A 25,718-nucleotide genomic window follows, 5' to 3' on the forward strand; every position below is an offset into this window, starting at 1 on the left:
TCAGTAATAGTAGCTTAATGTTATAATCTGCATATATTATTTGTTTCCAAGCTTTTCTGAAGACCACTAATAACAATGTCTGGTTCAAGGTGCAGAATGCCAGAGTGCACAACAACACAACTGAATACAAATAGCTGAATCTGCTTTTCCTACATCTGAATGAGACGCTACTTGCTGTGTAATAAAGCGATATTTTGCAACATTTTTGAAATTCTCTCATCACAGGAGCTCCTGAACATTGACAGCTGAGTGTCTATCTGCTAAGTTCAGCATTAAGCTTCAATAATTGAAGATGTTTTGATGAGCAGTCCAAAGTAAGGCACATTTTTCGAAAAGTCAGCTAAATACCAAGACATAAGCTACCAAACAGCCTCGTTGGCAGTCAGGTGTTTGAAATCATAGATAGAGAAGCATAAAAACTAATGATTATGACCCCAATACATGGTCGGGCTAAATGGCTAATTTCTCAGCCAGATTTCCTATGAATTCCTGTCAATAGAAATGTTTGACCAAGTCAAATGTGAGAACATCAGGAAAAACCCGGAGGTGCATTCTTCATTTTGTATCATTACAGAAAAGAAATTGTCCTGAACTAAGTGAATCTGCCAACAGTTGGTAAACATGTTCACTGGCTGTAAAAGAGAGCAGCTTCAATGCTCAGTTTCAAGCCTTAAGTTGCAGGGCAGTTTATTAAGCCTATGTTGGAGAGAAGAATGAATTCCACCTTCAAAAACACATACGCCCGTCCCACTTGCATGTGCTTGGCACGCTAATTACGCGACATCGTGGTCGCGTTAAGCCGCGTCGGTCCCGCGAAGGTTGTGCGCAATTTCATTCGACCGCACAGCCGTCTGGAGCACGTGACATAATTTGAAGATGGACACAAAATGCCGGAGTAACTCAGCGGGACCGGCACCATCTCTGGAGAGAAGGAATGGATAATGTTTTGTGTCGAGACTGAAGAAGGGTCTTGACCCAAAACGTCATCCATTGCTGAGTTACTCCAGCATTGTGTCTATCTTCAATTTTCTTGGCCCCGCTCTGGGTGTAGAAGTGGGGGCGGATCTGGACCTCAACGGCCGTGAGCGCCAGGCCGAGTTCGACGATCGTTTGCCTGCTTCTGCTGCTGTTGGAGGTGAGAAGTTGCGTCACGCGAGGGTCTTGGGCCTGTCCCACTTTGGCCGTCAGTTATGCGACAGGCCATTGGCGCGCGAAGATTTCGTTTGCTACAAAAATTTTGGAGCCCCGAGCGATGTCGCGCACAACTACATACCCCTCCACGCTTCTCAGTGGGACTGGCCCCGCGCGGCCATAAGATGCCCGTGCGCCTCAACGTGACGACAAGGACACGCAAGTGGGACAGGCCCTTCACTCATCCTCTTCTCCCTTTCTCTGGCATTTCCCATAATTTAATTCCAAACTTTTTTCACCAAGATACGATGAAAGGTCTTTGGCCTAGCACACCAATTCTCCACAGATGGTGGCTGACCTACAGATTTGTAGTATTTTGCTTTCACATAAAATAAAAAATAAAAACATTCAGTGTCAATATATGTATGGAAAGTTAGTTATGAATTATAGGTGCTGTATTGGTACTTGCTTCAAAGAGAAACCATAAAAGGTAATTTCATTCAAGGCTTACATCATTCATAGGACAGCATCCCCAACCAAAGCCTGTAGAGGTACAACAGGTATATCCCTCGGAGCAAGACATGTTCCCACAAAGCTCGCTCTCAGCAGTACGCAGGTTTCTGACTGCAGAAACCAATGGTAATTCTTCATCGACTCCAGTCCTTTTGCATCTGGCCTTGACTAGATCACACTCGTATCCCTTTGGACAACAATGCTCCCAATCCTTGCATATGGTTGCCTTAACAGAAAGAAAAAAAATTAAAACCAGCATTTTATATTAAAAAAACATCTGAGTAGATCGAGCAAATTTATGAAAAATTAATATTCTGAGGTTCTACAAAAGCATTTACTCATTTGAACTCGTGTTCCATTATGTTTTACTTGCATTAAACTGGTGACAGCAAGTAATGGTGCAAAATGTTCAGTGAAAAAGCCATTGTGGTGTGCACAAGATAGTAATCATGAAGGAAGGACATTAAAACAAAGTAATCTTACATCAGTGAGTGGGCAACAGCCGTAGACTCCTTTAGAAGTAGGCACGCACGTGTACTCAGGCGGGCATTCAGTATTATCCAGACACACATTTTCAGTCACTGCATTCGTTGTTCCTGCTTGCACGAGTGGGGTGGTTTCGACTTCTTCCCACTGGAATTAGAGAGACAAGATATCATTTCTCATTCATTTGAAAACTTTTTTGTTCACCATGGTCTATGTGGGAAACATTTTCTAATCTCTTACCTCGACGGAGATGCGATTTTTTTCCGTATCGTATCTCCTTCCGCACTGCGGCCTAACATTGAGGAATTGGCAGCCTTTGCTGGAGACCTTCTTCGAGAAGCTTTGCCGCGGAGTCAGTGGACTTATCAACATGGAGCTCGCAATCCCTTTTCCAGGGATCAACCTCGGAGCTCCGCCGTGGGTGCTTGCAGACTTTAGCATCACGGAGCTCACGGTCAGAGACCGACTTAGGGAACTCCAAAATGGGGGAGTTTCGACCGCCCCGATGCGGAAGTTTCGACCACCCCGACTGCGGATGGTTTGACTGCCCCGGCCGCGAGAGAATAACGAGGAAGAAGATTGGACTTCTCTGCTTTCCATCATAGTGAGGAGTGTGGGGAATCCGCTGTGGTGGATGTCTATGTTAACTTTTATGTAATTATGTGTCTTGTTGCTTTTTTTTTCGTATGGCTATATGGTAGTTCGCATATCACTGTACCTTATGGTACGTGACAATAAAAGACATTTGAAACCTTTGATTTCTCTGCAAAATAAAAGAACTACAGTAGTCCGACTAATCAGTCAACAAAGTAGATTGCAGATGGTTGTCAAACATTGTAGCAGGATCTTGATCAGTTGGGCAGTTCAGCTGAGGATGGAATTCAATGGAGAGAAATGAGACGTGTTACATTCTGGGAAGATTAACATGGACAGGACCTACACAATGAATGATAGGTCTCTTGGGAGTGTGGTAGAGCAGAGGATCTAGGAATGCAGGTACATAGCTTTTTTAAAGTGGCACCGCAGGTAGATAGGATGATCAAAAGGCTATTGGCACATTGGCCTTCCTCAGAGAATTGACCATAGAAGTTTGGAGGTCATGTGGCAGTTATATAAGATGTGGGTGAGGCCACATTTAGAGTATTGTGTTCAGTTATAGTGAACATGTATTGTGTTCAGTTATAGGGATCATGTTGGAAAAATGTTGTCAAGCTGGAAAGCGTGCAGAAAAGATTTACAAGATTGTTGCCAGGATACAAGAGATACAAGATATATTTATTTGTCACATGTGCCAGATGGCACAGTGAAATGTGATCACCATACAGCCATACACTAAAATAAAGAACACAACACATGATAGATTTAAACATATAACATCCCCACACAGCAGAATCAAAAGTTTCCCACTGTGGGGGAAGGCATCAAAGTCAGTCTCTTCCTCGATATTCACCCGTGGTTGGGGCCTCCGGAGCCCTACGCAGTCGCCGCTCCGGGCAGCCCGCCGCTCAGGCCCGCTCGCCGCGATGTTGGCTCTCCGCCGTCGGGACTGGAGGCCAACCTCAGCGGCTTGGACCTCCAAAACGGCCGCTTCCCACCGGAGTCCGCAGCTCCCGACGTCCCCAGGCCGCGCTGGGCGGAGATTCAACACTGGCTGCCCTCGGCAAAGGGCCCCAGGACTCCGCGATGTCGGTCAGCGCCGCCCACGTTGGGAGCTCCATGAACCACAGCTGCATAATGTCGATGCTGCAGGCCCAACACTCCGGAGCTCCAAACGGCAATCTAGGTAGGTATCGCCCGCTCCGCGGGGAACCCAGCGCCGCGTCGCCACTGTAGTAGCTGTGGTCCGGTCCCCGGTCTCTGGTAGGAAACGCCGCTCCGATCCAGCTGGTAGTGGGGCGAGGACGAGGAGGGAGTGGGGCGAGGACGAGTCTCGGAGAAATAGTCGCATCCCCGCCAGGAAGCGACTAAGAAACGATTTCCCACTTACCCTACCCCACATAGAAAAACTAAAGTAACCCCAAAACAAACTAAAATTAAAAAAAGGGAAAAAACAGACAGGCTGTAGGCAGAGGCGCCTTCAATGCAGCGCCCCTAGTGGTCGTCAAGGGACTCGAGGGCCTGAGCTATAGGGAGAGATTGAGCAGGCTAGGACTATTCCTTGGAGTGCAGGAGGATGAGAGGTGATTTTGGAGCGGTGTACAAAATCATGAAAGGAATCGATCAGGTAGACGGTCTCTTGCCCAGAGTAGGGGAATCGAGGAACCAGAGAACATAGTCTTAAGGTGAGGGAGGAAAGATTTCATAAGAACCTGAGGGATAATTTTTCACAAAGAGAGTGGTGGGTCTATGGAACGAGCTGCCAGAGGAGGTATTTGAGGCAGGTAATATCGCAATGTTTAAGAAACATTTGGACAGGTACATGGATAGGACAGGATTAAAGGGATATGGGCCAAACATAGGTAGTGTAGGTACCAAAAACTAGTGTAGTAGGTACATGTTGGTCGGTGTGAGCAATTTGGGCCAAAGGGCCCATTTCCCACTGTATGACTCTATAAACAGCTTTTTCTTGAGCAGGGATAACTGGCTTGATAAACTACCGAGATAAGGAAACTAAATGCTGGGACCAAAAAAGTGCTCAGAATGTCAAGACTGTCATGGCTTGTCAAACAATGGCAGAATGTAAGCTAGGTCTGCATAAAAAATGAGCTCACATCACATTGTTTTAGATAGAAAATTGTGAAGCGGATATACCTGGAGAAATAAAATGATTAATAAATAATTATTAATTATTGTCCTCAAGCCAGTTCAACAATCTAGAATACTGAAAAAACAAAAAAATTGAAATGAAAGAATTTGTAATACCATACACTTGACCAAAATGTAAAAAGTGTAATTTTGGCTTGAAAATTACTTAATTTATTTCGTAACACAATTTAATGAAATTTCTGTTGCTTAATTTACAGCATAGAACTTAATCTTGATTTACCAGGGAAGTGCTGATTGCTGGGACTTTCTCCACCCAGGGTACGGTAGTCACACCAATGCACTTTGAATGCTCTGTATCACAGGTGGTATTTTCAGGACAGCAGTGCAACATATCAGAACAACAAACTGCCTGCAACAGAGAAATATGCAATCTTGAGTGGAAAATACAAAACCTTACGCTTTGTAGACAGTCTTAACAAGTAAGCGATTCAATCCATATTAAGTTATTTTGACTATAAAATGACACCAGGGATTTTTATGCATGAATACAGAGTCTATATTTCAAATAATCACCCCAAACTAAACCCATGTAGTCCCCCTGCACTAATTAGCTGAAGTAGATTTGCAGTCCATTTCTAACCTCTCCCTATAGTTAATCATTCTGGTAAGCCTCCTCTGCACCCTTTTCAAAGCCTCCAGGTCCTTCTTGTTTTGGGGCGACCAGAACTGAATGCAATACTCAAATGTAGCCTAATCAAAGTCCGAAAATGCCACATCATGATATCCTGACTCTTATACTCAATGCCTTGACTAACGAAGGGATGCAAATTATATGCCTTCTTTATCACTATCTACTTGTGTTGCCACTTTCAGGGAGTTATGGACTTGGGCTCCAAGATCCCCATGTATTAATGCTGTTAAGGGTTCTTCCTTATTCATTTGTTTTCCCATTACATTCGATCACACAAAGTGCAACACTTCATATTTGCTCTGATTAAACTCCATTAGCCATTTCTCTGCCTATTTTTATAACTAATCTGCAGCATATGCCGCTGTATAATTTGACAGCCTTTCAAGTCCACAACCCCAGCAATCTTAGTGTCATCTGCAAACTTACTAACCAATTTATCTAAGGTTATGTCAGAGTCATTTATATATATTAGAAATAGAGGTCCCTGCCGATCCCTATGGAACATCACTGACCACAGACCTCCAGCCACAATATTGTCTTTCCACCACAACCTTCTATCAGTAAGCCAATAATGAAACAATACCACCAAGTTACTCACTGTTAAACCTGTGCACCTGAATCTTTTAGATCAGCCTACCATGGAGGACGATGCATAGACAACATCCACAATCCTACCATCATCAATCACATTCATCACCTCTTCAAAAAAAACTCGAAGTTAGTAAGACACAATCTGCCATGGACAAACAATGCTAACTATCCCCAATTAACTTATTCTCTTCCATATGGGAGTAGTGTACTCCACACCGATCTCACTGTCCTCCATCTTGGTAAAAACAGCTGCAAAGTACTAATTTAGTACCCCGTCTATGTCCCCTGACTCCAAGCACAAATTCCATCCTTTATCCTTGAGTTTGTACTGTTTACCGTTGTTTTTAATGTTAAGTATAAAAAAAACATGGGATTTTCTTTAATCTGATTTGCCAAAGCCATTTTGTGGCCCCAATCGCCTGAATCTTTCCTCCTTGCTTTATAATCCTCAAAGGCTGTCTGATTTTATCTTTTAAAAATTTGTTTATGCTTTCTCATTTGACCAAATTTACGACCTCCTTGGTTATCCAATTTTCCCTTACTTTGACATCCTGATCCCTCTCCTTAGTGGAACTTGTCACTCTTGATCAATTGCCCTTTAAGCAATTCCCACATGTCAGATATGGACTTGCCCAATAACAACTACTTCCAATGTAACCAACCTCCTGCTCAATAACGTTGCAATTTGCCTTGCTACAATTCAGTACTTACCACAAGGTCCAGCCTTCAAATTAATCTTAACAATTATCGAGTTGCGGTCACTGTTCCCAAAATGCTCTTCCACTGAAACACCAGTTACCTGGCCAAGCTTGTTCCCTCAACACAAGTCTGAAGAAGGGTCTCGACCCGAAACAGGTCTGAAGAAGGGTCTCGACCCGAAACATCACACCATTCCTTCTCTTCAGAGATGCTGCCGGTCCAGCTGAGTTGCTCCAGCATTTTGTGTATCCCTCAACATAGGGTACAGGACTATCCACATACTGCTTCAAGAAACCTCTTGGATACACCTAACAAATTCTGCCCCATCCGAGCAAGACCCAGTGGACATAGATGAAGTTTGGTCACCCACTAAGACAACCTTGTTCCTTTGGTATCTTTCAGTAATGCCTCTACATATCTGTTCCTCTATTTCCCATTGGCTATTGGGAAGCCTATAGTACAATCCCATTTGAGTGCTTGCACTTTTCCTATTTTTGAGCTTGGTCCACTATCTTCTCAGCAGATAAACCCTCCGCCATGTCCTTTGAGTGTACCATGATATTCTTCATGGTTAGTAAAGCAGCTCCTCCATCTCTTTTCCCTCCCTCTCCATCTGAAACATTAAAACCCTGGAACATTGAGCTGTCAGTCACATCCCTCATGCAACCAAGTTCCCAGAATGGCCACAACATCAAGCCTAAGCACTGATCCACACTAAATTAATCTGTCCCCCCCCCCCAGAATACTCCTTAAATTATATGAAATAATTCAAATATGATTCATTAACAATCAAGCTTTTCAAAGCCTCATCATTATTGGGCTTTGGGGAGCGATGGCAAATGTAGCATTTTGAGTTGAGTTTAGTTTATTGTCACGCGTACAGTGAAAAGCAAAAGCCTTTTTCAGCGGAAATACAATACATGATTACAATCAAGCTATCTACAGTGTGCAGATACATGATAAAGGGGAATAACACAAATGTTTTCTTTCTGGGTCCTTGCTTTTGAGGACAAAGCCTCTTCTAGCAGAAAAAAAAAGCAATGGACTAAAACAGTGCCCTAATGTGTCAGGCCTAAAAGGCTTTAAGCTTCAATTGTGCTTACTGAAGCTTTTCAAAGTTGACTTAACTTTGTTATTAGATAAAAAGCAAATATATATATATATATATATAGTGAATGCTTAATTCAACTTTAAAAACAAGATCTGAACCCAGTTCTCATAAGTGATGACACACCAATTGGCAAGTCATATTTGGAAGAGAGTTTTCAACTCTCACACATCCACATTTTACAAATATTTGAAAAACACCCATGAACAAAGGAGGAAAGAACACCACTATTGGTATATTAGGAAACTAAAAACAATTTAGAAATGTACATGGAAGGAAATGACATTTGAAAAACGTACATTTCAGTTATTTAAGTTTTCTAATTGTTAGGTCACTTTCTGGTTGGAGGCAAACACTGACCTGAAAGCTGCAAATATAAGGTTAGCAAATTATTGACAAGGTCAATTTACTGCAAGCTTTACGAATGTGCAAAAATGATGCGGGTTGGATTACAACCCGAATGTTTTACACTTGGATATACAAAGATACTTATTCTTAAAACTGACTCGTGGGTAAAGAAAAAGACGAGGGGAATTAAAGCAAATATGTAAACTCAAGATAAAATAAGAAACTGGCATTAAGTTTATTCACATTAAGGAACGCTAAAATAGGCACGCAAAAGTTATGTGGGTTTTGGAAATAAATATACCAACCCCAGGAGTCAAAATCTCAAATTTCTCAGCAAAGGCTATAAATATAGTGATTAAATATTACTGTGGAAAATGTCAGACAAAAAGGTGGATTTTCTTCCCTCTGAACCAATAAACTATTGCGTGGAGTTGAGTAACAAATGACCAAGCATCAATTACTCTTTGAACAATTTCAAAATTCTACCAGTTTCTTTAGAGAGGCAAAAACATTAAAGGAATTTGTAGAAAATTACTACAAGCATTTCAACCCGAGTGGCAAAGCCTGAAGAGTCACTAGAAGCAATTTATTAAAGAGCAACAAGTGGAACCTACTTTGGGTAAAGGGCAGCAGGCATATGTTCCATCTGGTTTCTTACAGCAGGTTGCGTTATCGCCGCAATCGTGTCCATCTGGACAAATGACGGCTGAAGCCAGGCCAACAACCAGGCACAGGAGCAGAAACTTTGGAATCATGACCTAAAACAGAACAGAAAAGTGCACAAATTGAGTGGATAATGCCTTTATCTGCTTATACATAAACTGGATACTTCGTATTTTCTTTTTTTTTTCTCTTCTTTTTAAAATTTTTGTTAGAAGCAATTGTACAAAAATAAAATGATCGACATAACAGTTATACAATTTTCATACTGCTTCAGTTTTAACATTTTATAAACTAATAACTAGATGGGATAAAAAGAAAAAGGAAAAAAAGGGAAAGAAAGAAGAAAAGAGAGAAAGAAAAAAATGTTTAAAGAAAAACAAGAAAAAAAACCCCGGAACTAACAAAGGTGTAAAAGAAGCGGAGATACATCCAACTACCCTTCCATACGCCCGCTCACCCGACCCTACCATCAGTTTTGAGTTTGTGTTCAACCATTATGTTGTTGAAGAAATTCAATAAAAGGAGACCATATTTTTGAAAATTGATCTGGTTTGTCAGTCAAGACAAACCTTATTTTTTCTAGATGTAGTGGCTCTGTCATTTCACATAGTGATCCACATCTTCACTATGGGGACAGTTATCTTTTTCCAGAATTTAAGTATACGTTTTTTCGCAGTTATTAAACCGTATTCAAGAAAAAAAAAATCTCAAATGAGTATTATGAAACTGCACAAATTTAATCACGTTAGTTGAGCAAATTTATTTAAATCAGGAAAGTATAATTTAGGAGCATTCACCTTCTCTAAAAAGGTACCTTTGACTACTCATTACAAATACTGAATAAAACTACTTCCCCTTCATTCTACTCAAAGCTGAACCAGCTTTATGGATCTTTGCTCAATTCAGTAATACCCGAGTTAATATCCATTTAAATCAATTTATTCAACAGTTCAATGAAGATACAGTTCAGGGACAATGGGCAATATTGACTATGGAAACAAGGGGAGAGTCTAGGGTTCCTCCTGCTCAGAGATGCCCATTGGAAACATGTTTTATAAGAACAAATTTAAGCCCAGCTGAAATGTCATATAATCACAGTTGCTGTTGAGGCTTTACACAAAACAAAAGAGTCGTTGGGATAAAGAATGCAGATATACTAGAAAACACCAGGCTGCTGCAGAATCAATAATTTATCAAAACAAGCTGAAGAGCTTAAGTCATTGCAGCGTGTTTTGTTTTAAAAGGGAAACATCATTTTTGGAAGATGCATCATCAAAAGAAAACCCAGGACAATACATTAAAATACACATTACCAAAACACATACAAGAGATGCTAAACGTTTAACATGTCGACACCACAGCATTTGACTTAAGGAAGCAATTCTTTTGCCTTAAGAGTTCGTTGCTCAATGAGATTAAGCATTGACATGCATTCAGAACTGCATTTGGAATTGGCTTGTAAAATTAGCTACCAAAATGGGGGCTGTAAGCAAGCTCAAAGTGGAGTCAGGTCAAAACATTAAGGCTCTTCCCTTTGATTAGCGAGTTGTAAGCTTCTCAATCTGGACATGTACAAGATCAGGGACGAACATTTAAACAGTCTATAATGCACATCTTAAAGCTTTGAGAGAGTTCTGTATCAACCTGCACAGCAACGTACGATACATAGTATGATTGTTCCTTATATATTGGATTGCCACTGAATTGTATGAAAAAAAAGAATTTCACTGTACACAAGACAAATAAGTACTGTTGAACTATTGAAAAGGATTATTTTGAATTTTAAGATCAAATTCCCTTTTTGAAGGGGACAGTGAATTTTATTTCCAGTCATTGCTTTCCAGATCACTCAATTCTCATTTATCCCCAATTCTTTTGCACTAAAGCCTCAAATTGGTATTTTTTAGTTAAAAGGAAAATTCAATCAAGAAGGGCTTTAATGACCAACCAAAAAACCTGACACTTCCACAAAATAATGTAACACTTTGTACATAGCAAGTCATGACAAATAGCAATGCAATAACCAGTGGACTGAGGAATCCACATTGCCAAAGACATCAGATAGATCACACCTTTGCTCTTTTTATTTTTGGGATCTGAGGGTCATCTGAGGCCAACATTTATTGCCAATCTCTAACCGCACATTAGATGGCAGTGTTTTTTGAGCCATTGTATTATGGTATTGGATAGGGAGTTCTAGTATTTAGACCCAACAGTGAAGGACTGGTAATGCATTTGCAAATCAAGATGATATGACTTGAGACAAGAATCTTCAGATGGTGATGTTTCCCAGGCAACTGCTGCCCTTGACTGTCAGATGGCAAAAAAACCCCACAGGTTTAGGAAGAGATGCAGAAGCCATGGCAAGTAACAACCTTAAGTTGTATATGAAGGAATGAATACTGGGTGGCAAACGAGTGCAAATCAAATAGGACACTTGGTCTCAGATGGTTCTTAGGTCCTTGCAAATTGTTGGAGCCATTCTCCTCCACGCAAGAGGAAAATATTCCATTATACTTAATGGTTTAGTTTAGTTTATTGAAAAGCTTTTGGCTGAGTGTTATCCAGTCAGCAGAAAGCCTATACATGATTACAATCAAGCCCGATACATGATAAAGGGAATAATGTTTAGTGCAAGATAAAGTCAAGTCAAGTCAACTTTATTTCTATAGCACATTTAAAAACAACTCTCATTGACCAAAGTGCTTTACATCAGTGCAGGTACTAATGTTCTACAAACAATGGTACATAGATTAAACAATACATACATAAATACATACAGCGCTCTCTCAGAGGACCTCAAGAAACACTTGTGAGTAAAAATAAGTTTTAAGTCTAGATGTAAGAGTTGATGGAGGGGGCAGTTCTGATGGGAAGAGGGATGCTGTTCCATAGTCTAGGTGCTGCAACCGCAAAAGCACGGTCGCCCCTGAGCTTATGCCTGGACTGCGGGATAGTCAGTTATCCCAAGTCGGCTGACCTGAGGGACCTGGAGGTAGTATGGTTGGTTAGCAGATTTCTGATGTAGGTGGGGGCAAGCCCTTAAGGGCTTCGTATACATAAAGGAGGAGCTTGAAATTTATTCTGAACCACACTGGGAGCCAGTGGTGAGAGGCCAGAATCGGAGTGATGTGGTCTCTTTTTCGGGTGCCTGAAAGAAGTCTCGCTGCGGCGTTTTGGAACAATCGTGCGAAGCTGGAAGAAGCTAGCTTTTACCACAGCATTGACTTGTTTGTCAAACTTCAACGCGGAGTGCAATATCACGCCAAGGTTTTTGACGTGAGGTTTGAGTAAGGGGGTAAGGCATCCAAGGCTGCCTGCTAAGTTTTGATGGAGTCCGAGGGGCCGAGTAGCATGACCTCAGACTTGCTTTTGTTTAGTTGGAGGAAGTTCTGGATCATCCAACACTTTATATCCTCGAGGCAGTGAATAAGGCCGAGTAGATTTGATTGGTTGTTGGGTTTCAGGGGGAATAGGTCACGGATGGGAGGGGAAATATCTGTTCTGATTTTCTTACCTTTGCTGGTGAAAAATGTTGTTAATTCTTCGCACTTCGCAGGGGAGCCAGCTAAGCTGGTACTGGGGGCAGGACATATGACAGAGGTAATGGTACTAAAAAGGACCTTGGAGTTATGGGCGTTTTGTGAAATAAGGTCGGAAAAGTATTGTGTTCTCGCAGACTTTACTGCTTCCTGGTATTTGAGAAGATTGTTTCTCAGAAGTTCAAAGGAAATTGGAAGCTTATCAGATTTATACTTCCGTTCTGATTTTCTGCACTCTCTTCTTAGGGCTCTGGTGGAGTCATTGAGCCAGGCCAGTCTTTAGGCTTAAGCTTTTTCATTTTATGAGGAGCAACAGAATCCAGGATGGAAGAGCAAGTGGTATTGAATAAAGAAATTAGGTCGTTAGTGCTGAGATGTGGGGGGCAGCTATGAGAGCCTCAGAGAACTTACTGGCAGTCGAAAAGTTTACGTAGGAGGAGTAACGAGCAGGGAGATGGGATTTTGAGGGAGAGAAAGGCAGATGTATCGAATATAATTGCACATGCAGAGATGTATCGAACATAAAGTCCAGTAAAACTTGATTAAATAATATACTGAAGATCTCCAATGAGGTGGATGGTAGTAGGTCAGGACCATTCTCTAGTGGTGATAGGAAGGCTCAGTTGCCTGATAACAGCTCGGAAGAAACTGTCCAAGTCTGGAGGTGTGTGTTTTCACACTTCTGTACCTCTTGGCTGATGGGAGAGGGGAGAAGAGGAAGTGTCTGGGGTGAGACTCGTCCTAGATTATACGAGTGGCCTTGCCGAGGCAGCATAAAGTATAGATGGAGTCAATAGAAGGGAGGTTGGTTTCTAGATAGGATGTCAAGACAAGTCACTCAGGGCAGGATACCTGCTATGATAACAATGGTATTTGTGACTGGACCCAGTTGGGTTTGTAGCTATTGGCGACACAAGGAACTTGGGCTAGAAACAACTATTGAAGTTAAATAAAATGGAATTACAATGGTTGAGGACGACTCAAGTGGAATAAGCAGTCAGGTTAGCAAGCAGTTAGCAAGCAGGTTAGCAAGCGTTAATACATAGCAAAAATATATCCAAATGAGGAAATATATTATTGGACAGATGAATCAACCATGGTTAACCAAGGAAAGCATTGCTTAAAACAGAAAACATGAGGCAAAATAAACCAGTAAATCGAAAGATGGAGACAAATTTTAGAATTTAGTTAAGGAGGATGAAAGAAAATGAAAATAAATGAACACAAGGTTACAAGATACAAGAATAATGATTACTTTAGGCCAAAGACTGGGGGACTTGGGACTTCCACACTCCACCTGCACGTGGATAAATAGCTTCCTGTCGGGTCGCAGCCAGAGAGTCAGAGTGGGTCATCATACATCCACGGCCCTCAGCCTCAGTACCGGCTCTCCACAGGGCTGCGTACTGAGCCCCCTGCTCTACACCATCTACACACATGACTGCACCCCCGCCCACCACAGCAACACCATTGTCAAATTTGCGGATGACACTACGGTGGTGGGACTCATCTCTGGGGGGGGACGAGTACGCCTACCGGGATGAGGCGGAGCAGCTGACAGTGTGGTGTGAAGAAAATAACCTGCTCCTCAACACCTTAAAGACAAAGGAATTAATAATAGACTTTAGGAAGAATAAAACGGACATGGTACCATTGATTATCAGAGGGGACTGTGTGGAGAGGGTGGCGGATTTCCACTTCCTGGGAATCCATATTGAGGAGGACCTGACATGGGAGCGTGAACACCACTGCGCTGCTGAAAAAGGTCCAGCAGAGACTGCACTTCCTGAGGGTGCTCAGGAAGAATAACATCACTCAGAGACTGCTGCTGTCCTTTTATCGGTGCTCCATTGAGAGCATACTAACATACTGTGTATGCGTGTGGTACACCAGCTGCACAGCGGCTCAGAGGAAAGCGCTCCAGAGGGCCATTGACAACGCCCAGAGGATTGTCGGGTGCCCTCTCCTTACCTTGGAGGACTTACACAGTTCCCGCTGCATCAAAAAATCCCAGAGTAACATAAAGGACATTTCCCACCCCGGACACTCCCTGTTTGAACTGTGGCCGTCAGGCAGACGGTACAGATCTACAAGGACAAGGACGAACAGACTAAAAAACAGTTTTTACCCCACTGCTATAAAAGCACTAAATGTAGCCGCCAAGGAACGCAGGGGCGATACATACTAAGGGACTGTGGTACACTGTGAAATCCACAGAAGGATGGAGGGTTGGGTGTTTATGCGTGCTATTTTCGTGATATTTATTTTAGTTGTTTATCTTTTAATATTTTATCTTGTATGTATCGTTAGCTTTTAGAAATGTTTGAATGGTGCACTGACTGGCTGACATTTTTAAATTTCGTTGTACATGGTTCATGTTACAATGACAATAAAGAAACTATTCTATTCTAAGACCCTTTAGAGTTTTATAACAAACTCTTTACCCGAGTGGATCATGGGGAACCAATGCCCCATAATCGGCTTTCCAGAAGGTGTCTCAGAAGGTTAGGAAACAAAGGGCTTTATTAGAGGCAATATACTGGCATGGGTAGAGGAATGACTAATGAGCAGGAAGCAGCAAGTACAGATAAGGGGGGACATTTTCCAGTTGGCAATTCAAAGCTAATAGTACAGCATAAATGAATGCAGCCACATTTACCAACAAAATTAGGTGGAAAGACAAGTTGCAAGGCAAATGCACTTTTCCCTGAGATACAGCTTAAGTAAGGGGTCAACATATTAAAAATGTAGAATATTGAAGGTAACTGCAACCTTGCTCATTATGGAAGAATAATGAAATTAACCTCATTTAAAAGGAGCCTAGATCATTTTGCGTTAAAAGCTAAAGGACTGGGGAACAGACACAAAGGAAATTAAGCCTGGGACAGATCGTAGTGAATGGCAGGGCAGGCACGAGGGGGAGAGCAGCCTAGTTATGCTTCTGTTGTTAAATGCTGCAGGAGAATCTTAGACTAGACACTAAATGCTGAGTGAATGATACATCTCATGAAGCTAAGCCATAACAAGATTGCATGGTCCCAGAACCATTTAAGACTGAGGAATGAGTGTTTGATAGATTTCAGAAATTATGAGCAAAGAATAAAAGAGTGATATTGAATATGGAATCGGCCATGATCCTATTAATGGTAGGGGAGGCTCAAGGGGCTGAATGGCCTAATATTTCCACATCTTATTGTCTCAAAACAATACCACTTGTTCTTTTATGTTCAACCTACAGCAGATGAAACCTTGTCTTAAATACAATCTTTCAGATGAGGCCATGCAGCAACCCAGCATGCACTGTAATAAAGTATCTAGAAGTTTAGTCCTGGAAATCCAGCCTGAAACTTCAAGCCATATCCTATAACTTATATCAGTGCTTTAACATCCAAGCAACAGAGGACACCATTGCTCATTTCTGGCACATGGCAAAAGCCTGCAACCGTTCCACTTGTGTGCAGCCCAGATTTGGATATAAAGGACCGAGACCCAAATTCTGCAGCTGATTTAATTCACTGTTCATTTTTGTGTCTGATTATAACAAACATCTACTGTTCATTTTTCAAAAAGAAAAAACAGCGATTTTCAAAAATTATGCATGACACTCTAAACTGTACTATTTAATTACTATTCTTAACACATCCCCTTCGAGAATTTCAGATCAGCACAGGGGTGCAGCAGTAGAGTTGCTGCCTTATAGTACATGAGACCAGGGCTCGATCCTGACTGTTGGTACTATCTTCACAGAGTTTGAATGGTCTCCCTGTGACCACGTGGGTTTTCTCCAGGTGCTCCGGTTTCCTCACAGTCCAAAGATGTATAGGTTTGTAAGTTAATTGGTTTCGGTAAAAATTGTAAAATTGTCCCTAGTGTATAGGATAGTGTTAGTGGGCGGAATGTTTGCTGGTCGGCGCGGACTCGGTGTGCCGAAGGGCTTTTTTCCACATTGTATCACCAAAGCAAAAGTCTAAAATATTAATGTAGATAATTCTCAGTTTTCTGCATTAAATTCCATCTAGCATGTATAAAGTCACATTAGTCTACTCTCAGTTTGGGTGATAATCATGGTCAGGTCAAACAGTGATGCAGAGACTGTAGTTAAGCTTACTGTTTGTTAACTTGCTTCAGAAACTATTCCAGCAGTTTTAATTCACCTCAACTGAGAAAGTTTTTAGACACAGTTCACAGCAGTTTCCATAACATTCAAGTTCTCTATCAGTTAGTTTCGTTTCCAGCACTGCTGAGGCAATAGAGAAGATTGATAAATGGTTTGCAAGGGAGTTTCCACATTACGCGAGAACAAAAGCAAATAGGAGCAAGAGTTGGCAGAGACCCAGCTCTTCATGCCTGTTCCACCATTTTAAATTATCACAGCTGATCTACGCTGGCCTTAACTCTTCTATACAAATTCCCATACATAATATTGAAAGCGGATTTGACAACTATCTCAAAGTTAAATATTTGTAATGATTTAGCCTTCACCATCCACTGTGTCAGAGAATACTACCCTCAAGAAATTTGTGCACCTCCATTTTAAATGACTTGTTTTCAGGTCAATTTATATTTCAGAGAGGCTGACTGCACAAACTTTAAACTTTCATCACTACATCAGAAGCAGCAAAGGCACAACTGTAGCTTTACTTCAAAAGGATTTCATTTAACTTTCATAAAGCTGATTATAGTCAAAGTGCTAAAAGGTGCTTGGTAAATAAAGATTCTTTCTTCCTTGTGGTGTCTACCAGGGACCAATCCTGCCAATGAACTTATCTACATGTTGTTCTTCAGCAAAATCTAATATTTTGCACATACTCACTGATTACATCCAATTACACCTCACTTTCTCTTGCTCATGTCCGAATCTTATTCCAGTGACATAACAATATTTTGAACTTGTATACCTTTAAGAACATGACCATGGTATGACCACTTGCTGTTGTACCTGCCATTCATTGTTGACTGGCTTCAATAAAGATAAACTTAAGGTTATCAAATATTGGTTGCTTATGCCAATCATTATCCTAAAATATATTAATTCATAACAATGTTCATTATCTGCTTTCTGGCAGTTATTTGAAAAAATCTTATCCCCATTTCAAAGTCATTCCATGGCCTCGACCTCCCGTTAACTTGAACTATTCTGGTCCTACATTCATTCATTATGAAAAATGAAATAAAGTGCTAGACTCAGCAGGTCAGGCAGCATCTCTGGAGAAGATTGATAGGAGACATTTTGTGTCAGGACCATTGTTCAGACCCAACCAGAAACATCACTATCCATGTTCTCCAGAGATGCTGGCTGATCCACTGAGTTACTATAGCACTTTGACCTTTTTTGTAAACTAGCATTTGCAGTCCGTTATTTCTACATTCATTTACTCTATCTGTGCTCCTCCAATTCTGTTCTCCAAACATCCTGGAACTTGACATCCTCCATCAAGTCCGGAAGTGGCGGCGCTGTTGAACAGCTGCTGCTCGCCTGCAGTCCGTCTGTTTTTACTTTTTTTTGGTTTTTTTTGTCTTGTTTTAGTTAAATTTTGATATATTAGGATGTGTTATGGGGGGGGGGGGGTGAAATGTTTTTTTTGTCTTCTTCTTTTGGGGGAATGCGACTTTTTCTTGTCGTATCCCCCTTCTCTGCCTCCGTCTGTGCTGAGGCCTAATGGCGGAGCTGGCGGTCTCCAACTGCGACCGACCTCGAGGCTCTTTGAGGCAGAACCAGCCAGGACTTACAACGCGAGGCTGGCCGACTTCGGGGCTAAGGCGGCGGCGGCCTGACTCGCTGATGCGGCGTTCCAGCTTTCGGCAGCGGCGGGACTCGGAGCCGAGGCGGCGGGACTCGGAGCCGAGGCGGCGGGACTCGGAGCCGAGGCTGTGGCAGGCCGACTCGGAGCCAAGGCTGTGGCAGGCCGACTCGGAGCCAAGGCTGTGGCAGGCCGACTCGGAGTGGAGACTGCGTTCCGGCTTTTAGCAGCGGCGACATCACTTCGGAGGTCCGCTGGACTGGAGGGCGGCATCTTCGGCCTGGATCGCCTCAGCGCAGAGGGAGAACAAGGAGGGAAGAGACAGAGACTAAGACATTTGCCTCCATCACAGTGAGGAGGTGCTTGGTGAACTCACTGTGGTGGATGTTAATTTGTGTTTATTGTATGTTTTGTTATTTATTATTATTATTATTGTGTATGACTGCAGGCAAAGAAATTTCGTTCAGACCGAAAGATCTGAATGACAATAAAGGAATCAAATCAAAAAAAAAATCAACATCAGCTGACATCAATTGTCAATGCCAATGACTAAGCCGCTCCAAAATCTCATGTAATTTATCCTCAACTTGTTTTTAAATCATAGCATTAAGAAACACCAACTACTGACCAGGCACTAATACTACCCAGGTCAGGATAGACTGCTTAAAGTACAGAGCCAGCCTGGCTCAGCACAGCCCAACCTAACCAATGATTCAACAGAAAATACACTCAACACAAGCCAGATACATTTAGTCAAGGGCCTGTCCCACCAGCATGCAACTGCATGCGGCGAGCGCGATCTAACGTGGTCGCTTGAGCCTTACGGCCTCGCGGGGCCGGTCCCACTTCGATTGCCGGAGCCGTATGGAGTTGTGCGGGGCTGGTCCCGACATCGCGCGGGGTTCCGAAAAACTGACATTGAGGCCTTACGCAGCGCCTCGACGGGCGTTAGCAGCTTCTTGACGCCGTACACAGCATCTTGACGGTGTATGCCTAGCGGTGGCATTGCGCGATGACGTCACCGTCCGGCGTGCCGTTGCGTGATGACGTAACCGCCCGACACCGTGCGATGTCCAAATTCAGTCGGCCCACCTCCTGCCCAGCTGATTGGCGAGTATGATGTCGGGACCGGCCCCTTACAACTCTAGATGGCTCCGCGGTTGGAAGTGGGACCGGCCCCATGAGGCTGTACGCCTCAAGCCACCAATTTTGATCGTGCTAGATGCATGCAATCGCATGCTGGTGGGACAGGCCCTTTAGGTTCCACATTTCCCTTTTCTCTGAGGTCCAACTTAAGCTTTTAGAAGTATCTGTCCTTTTTGCTTACTAAATCCATTTAATGTGGACAGAAATGTCAAGGATTGCATTTACAAACATAGATACATCAAATATTAATACCCAAGAACACTGATGGAAAAACCAATATCATTCAAGATCTTGAGCAAACTCAATGTTACTTTTGTTAGCAATTTGAAAATGATGCTACTTACCCACAAAGATCCTAGAGCAGAGCAAGATAGGCCACTCCTGCGAAATACAATGGGCTGACGTGTAGTACGCTACGGAGGGGATCCTGGGCATTTTTCATCGCCCATTTTAGTAACTGGAGCCTACCTGACACGACCCGACTCGCAGTGTAATCAATGTTGCGGGGCAACAGTTTGTGTGTGTGATATAGGGTTAGATTCATAATTCTGTCAGTTCATACTTCTTGTCAAGAATAAAATTTGACTCTGGTAATTGTCTTTTTTTAATGTTTTTTAAATCATTTATTTTTAAATGGCTCACAAGCAGTGTTTGAGTTGATTTTGTAGTAACCGGAACCTACCCGACCCGACTCGCAGGGTAATTGACATTGCGGGGGAAGTTTTTGTGTGATATAGGGTTAGATTCATAATTCTGTTAGTTCATAATTCTGTTAATTCTTGTTAAAGAATAAAATGTTTATAAACACACATACATGAATGCGATATAAATGTATATAATCATATAACACACACAATTATATTTCTTCTGATCCAATGATGAACTTTATTTCAGACTAGACAAGGGACATTAAATAAGAAACATTGTAAACCTTCACACACACACTAGGCCTTATCCCACCCCTCAACTCTCTCTCTCTACCCCCCCCCCCCCCCCCCCCCCCCCCTCCCTCGCCCCCCCCCACACTACTGCCCCCCCACTACAATGTCTCCCCCCCCCCTCCCGGGCCGCACTACCCTCTGCCCTCCCCCCCCCCCCCCCCCTCCCGCTGCCCCGCACACACACCCCCTCACCCCGCTGCGGAAACAAAGATCCGATCTTTGGCCGGAAGCAAGATGGCGGAGCAAGATGGCGGAACAAGATGGCGGGATGGTTGCTAAAATGGGTCCTATAATCACCGATGAATCTGCCCATGAGCGTACTACACGTTTGCGTGAGAGTAACCCATCTTGCTCTGCTCTAAGATCTTTGCTTACCCACTTCATATGGTTATGCCCCAAAAAATGTTTGGTCTTCAGGGTAAAAGTGAAGGTACTCTGAAGATATTCATTTTTTTTTACATAATTACTTCCACCTGCACTTTCAAATTCACTATCTTTTGGCCATCAATTCATAAGTTCATGTGATACGAGCAGAATTAGTCCAATTGGCCCATCAAGTTTACTCTGCCATTCAATTACAGCTGAACTATCTCTCCTTCCTAACCCCATTCTCCTGCCATCTCCCCATATCCTCTGACACATGTACTAATTAAATTCAACACAACACTTTGACAGCTATCATTTTCAATTTTTATTATTTAAAAATGTTCACCAATGACATGATAAATCCTTTGATCACGAGAGAAATCGAGGCTCTTGTCAGGAAAAAGACTTGAGATGCCAATCGGCAGCTGGCACAAAGGAATTACAGGAACTGAAGACAGTACTTAAGGAAATTAGGGTAAAAAGGAGGCAGGAGATAGCTCTGTCAGATAATATTAAGGATAATCCGAAGAGATTTTATGTAAATTAAGGAAAACAGGGAAATTATAGTCCCACAGAAATCAAAGTAGTCATCTGTGTGTATGGAGCTACAGGAGACGGTCAAGGTCTCCAATGAGTATTTCCCCTCTGCTTTTACTGCGGAGAAAGACAAAGACTGGGGAACTTTGGACAGCTAATGGAAGAGTCTCAAGGACAATTTGATTTGCAGTCGAGGAGATGCTTGACATCCTAAGGTGTATGAAGGCAGATAAATCTTATGGACACTGTGGGAAGCTAAAGAAATTGCAAGAGCCCAGGCTGAGATATACAAATCATCGTTGTGCATGGGTGCAGTGTCAGAAGACAGGAGGGTGTCTAATGCTATGCCTCTATTTAGGAAAGGCTGCAAGGAAAAGCCAGGGAACTATACCTCAGTGAGCTTCACCTCTGTGCATTTGGGCTGATTATGGATAGTCAGCATGAACATGAGAGATTGTATCTTATGAATCTGATTGAGTTTTGTTTTAAGTAACCAAATAGGTTGATGAGGTTGATAAAGTTGTTTATTTGGCCGAGCAAGGTTTTTGATCAGATTCTGCGTGGTTAGTGGTTGTGGAAAGTCAGATTGCACGAGATACAGCAAGAGCTAGCGAACTGAACTGGCGCCATTTCCTTCACTCTATAGATGCTGCCTCACCCGCTGAGTTTCTCCAGCATTTTTGTCTACCTTCGATTTTCCAGCATCTGCACTTCCTTCTTAAACAACTGGATAGAGAATTGGCTTCATGGAAGCAGAGAGTGATGGTGGAAGGTTATTTTATGAACTGGAGCCCCATGCCTAGTAGTGTGGCTCAGGGATCAGTGCTCGGCCCATTGCTGGTTGTGGTTTATGTCAAAAATTTGGATGAGAATGTAGAATGCACGATTAATAAGCTTGAAGATGACATTAAAGAGGGTAGTATTGCAGATAGCGAAGATGGTTATCAAATATTACAGCAGGATCAGTTGGGCAAGTGGGCTGAGGAATAAGTGTGAGGTGTTGCATTTTGGGAAGTCAAAACAAGGCAGGAACTTCACAGTGAATAGCATTGTAGAACAAAGGGATTTAGGAGTCCAGGTACATAGTTCCTTGAAAGTGGCATCACAGGTAGATAGGATGGTCAAGAAGGCTTACAGTACATTGGCCTTCGTCAGACAGGGTATATTGAGCTTAGAGGCTGTGATGTTATGTTACAGTTGTACAAGACATTGGTGATGCTGCATTTGGAATAGTGTTCAGTTTTGGTCACCCTATTACAGTAAGGATGTTGTTAAGCTGGAAAGGGTGCAGAAAAGATTTACAAGGATGTTGCCATGACTCGAGGGCTACAGCTATGGGGAAGAGGCCGGGCAAGCCAGAACTTTATTCTGTGAAGAGCAAAGCTGAGCAAGAATGTTATAGAGGCATGCAAGATCATGAGGGGAACAGATTTGGTAAAAGAGTGGAATCAAGGACGTAGGTTGAAGTGAATGTGGGAAATATGTAATAGAAACCAGAGGGGTAACTTTTACCACAGAGCGTGGTGGGTATATGGAACAAGTTGCCAGAAAAAGTAGTTGTGACAGGTACATTTAAAAGACATTGGGACAGCTACGTGGACAGGAAAGGTTTAGAGGGATATGGGACAAATGTAGGCAGATTGCGTAGATGGGGCATCTTCGTTGGCATGGGCAAGTTGGGCCGAACGACTTATTTCTGTGGTGTTTGATTTTGTGACTATGACACTTAAATCCATCCCAGTTTTTATTAATGCTCTATCTTCATCCCCACAATTTGAAGCTACAAATATCCCAAACGCAGGTATTCTATAAACTGCCTTCTATTCGCACGCCCTCCATGTTTGTGTACTATAATATCCAAGACACCACTCATTTTGTTTGGACTTTTCCTTTCGTCTCTAGTCTAATAAATCCATGGAGAACAAATGCTTTTTAGTCTTCCATGTTTACTGCCCGACATCCTGCATTTTCTGTAAAAATTGCCTTTTGATGTTCCCTTAAAATTGCAAACTCATTCCACGATCTGAGCTTCTGTGCAAACCCATTAAAAATACCAGTTTTCCAGAATCATGCCAGTTTATACAATATCTCCAAACAGATATTTGGCACTTTGACAGAACTCACGAGGCAATGCCACGATTTACATTGCACCCAAATATGTTATTCCCCCTGGTGTCCTCACCTTATTGTCAACCCTTTATCAGCCTCTAATACATTAGCTCAAGAGTCCAAATCAAATGATTTTTCTTACTTACAGCATTATTAATGATAGCACATGTTCAAATAAAATGATTTTTTTTTTTTTTTTTTTAAACACAAGTCATGAAGTTAGCAATCAGATTGTACACCAAAATCCTACTTCCTTAAAATGCCAAATTGGCAAGAATAGACATCAGCTATAAAAAACGAGCATCTGTTAATTTTGAGGTTTACTGCCTGAATGATATTTGAAAGTCTGAAGCAAATTGATTACTTAAAGGAGTCAAAATAGTCTGAAAGACAAGCCACATTTTCCACATGCTGAAATAGAATCACTAAAGTATTCTCTTGTTTTCATCATCGCTGAACACCTGTAGTAAAATAAGACTAAATGATCGCTACAAACCAATTACGTGATGGAAGAAACTCAGTCAAGGTCTACTCCGATACTGACGACATTGAACCCTAAATTAGGTCATTCAAAATGCAGGACATCCAGCTTGTCCCAAAGCCTTATGGGCCAGTCCCACTTAGGCAACTGCAGGAGACTCTGCGGCTGCCACAGGGCCGCCACATGTTTGCGGGTGGTCGCCGGGGAGTCACTCTCATGGTCGTCAGGAGTTCCCACATTCTGGGAATGGTCGCCGCAAATTTTTCAACATGTTGAAATATTAGCGTCAACCAGAATAAAGTCGCCATGGAGAGTAGCGAGAATTCTCGTGCCATCGGTGGATCGCCAGCAGGTCCTAGTGGGTTGCCGGGAGGTCGAAGGTTCATGTAGGTTGTAGCCGGTGCTGACTGGTGAATTTCATTGGCTCATTGGGGAAAAAAAACTTAAGCCGTAGTTTTCAGAATCGAGGATAACCAACCGGCAATGTTAACGTCTGCCGAGCTTCACAGCCGAGTATCTCTGGCTTCTTAAAAGTTGTCCCCACTCCTTCTGCCCCCTCCCGCCCCCCCCCCCCTTTTAAAGGACTTGCGTGACCCTTCCCGTACACTGTACTTTCACCATCTTAATTACAGCGCCAAGCTTCCTGTTCATCGCGGTGTGTGTCTGTATTACATTGGCTTTGCACCGTGTGAATTTCACTCGGACAACGCTCCCCTCGCTTGCCCTGTCCCCCGCCTGCATAACAGGCTGGTGAAGGAAGGTGTGTGTGTGTGTAGGAAGGTGTGTCTGTATCTGTGTGTCTGTGTCTGCTCCACTCTGACAGTCGCCAGCAGTCACCTGAAAAATCGAAGTGGGACAGGTCTATTAGTATATAACTTTGAATTCACATACTGAAATACCCAAGTAAATCACTGTAGTTCCATGATACATACCAACTAAACTCAAAGGATTGTCGATTCTAGCACTTAATGATGATCAAACTGTTTTACCACTTAAACTCACTATTTAATAATCAAGAACATTAGTTAAAAAGATCTATTTTTAGCTTCCTACATCAATTTACATCCATTTTCTGTTTTTCTCTAACAATATCAGCATCAAATTAAATATTCTAGACAAGTTTCTCAGTTCAGAATCTGTACTCAGGTAGTGAAGTTCCAATCACATCTCATGTGTCCTAGACTCTATGCACACGATAATGTACCAGAAAGCTTTCCACAACCAAGTTTCAGTTCAAGTATTACACAAATTCCACCTATCAAAATGTAAAGAAAGGTCATATTGATCTAAATTGGGACAGGCAACATCTCTGGAGAGAAGAAATGGGCGACGTTTCAGGTCGAACCCCTTCCTCAGACTGAGTCAGGGAAGAGGAAACTAGAGATTTAGAAGGGTAAAGTGTGAAAAGGACAGATCAAAGCAGATGATGTTCTACAAAATGTAGAATGGTTGATTGTTGGGCGAGGGGAAGGTGACAAGGCACACAAACAGTAAAATTAATCAGGAAGGCAGTGAAACTAGTCAGAGAATTAAGGTGGGGAGGGACAGAGAGCGAGGGAGAGGGGGAAAAGCAAATGTTACAAAGTTAGAGGAATTAATTTTAATGAATAAGCTGCCCAAGCGAAATATGAGCGTAATATTCCAATAGCAAAACAATTCAACCCTCTACTCCCAACCCATTCGAATGATATACCCAGTCTCTACACAACTCGTCTGGCTAGCAGTCCACTTTTCAAACTTCAATCCAAAATGTTGTCTGTATTCCAACTTGCACTGTTAAATTCATCCATCACACTATTGCTCAATTTACACCAGTTCCTACTACAGTAATGCCTACAATTCAAAACTGCTTTCATAGCTTCCATCTCCAAACATATTCAGCTCGGTAATGCTCAGATCTCTGCAACCCTTCCATCTGA

General features: G+C 42.3%; 1 protein-coding gene across 2 annotated transcripts in view; it reads right to left on the minus strand.

The window, feature by feature from the left end:
* grnb (granulin b) overlaps positions 1-25,718 on the minus strand; it is a 78,934-nt gene that overhangs the window by 36,505 nt on the left and 16,711 nt on the right. For both annotated transcript variants that reach the window (XM_055657355.1, XM_055657356.1), the window contains exons 3-6: positions 8,888-9,031; positions 5,117-5,245; positions 2,128-2,277; positions 1,643-1,870 (exon numbers count right to left, since the gene is read on the minus strand). In XM_055657355.1, coding sequence (XP_055513330.1) covers positions 1,643-1,870; positions 2,128-2,277; positions 5,117-5,245; positions 8,888-9,028 — 648 coding nt within the window. In that variant the 5' untranslated portion in view covers positions 9,029-9,031. The remainder of the gene's footprint in view (positions 1-1,642; positions 1,871-2,127; positions 2,278-5,116; positions 5,246-8,887; positions 9,032-25,718) is intronic.

Source organism: Leucoraja erinacea, chromosome 27, assembly GCF_028641065.1.
Source record: "Leucoraja erinacea ecotype New England chromosome 27, Leri_hhj_1, whole genome shotgun sequence".
Lineage (NCBI taxonomy): Eukaryota > Metazoa > Chordata > Chondrichthyes > Rajiformes > Rajidae > Leucoraja > Leucoraja erinaceus.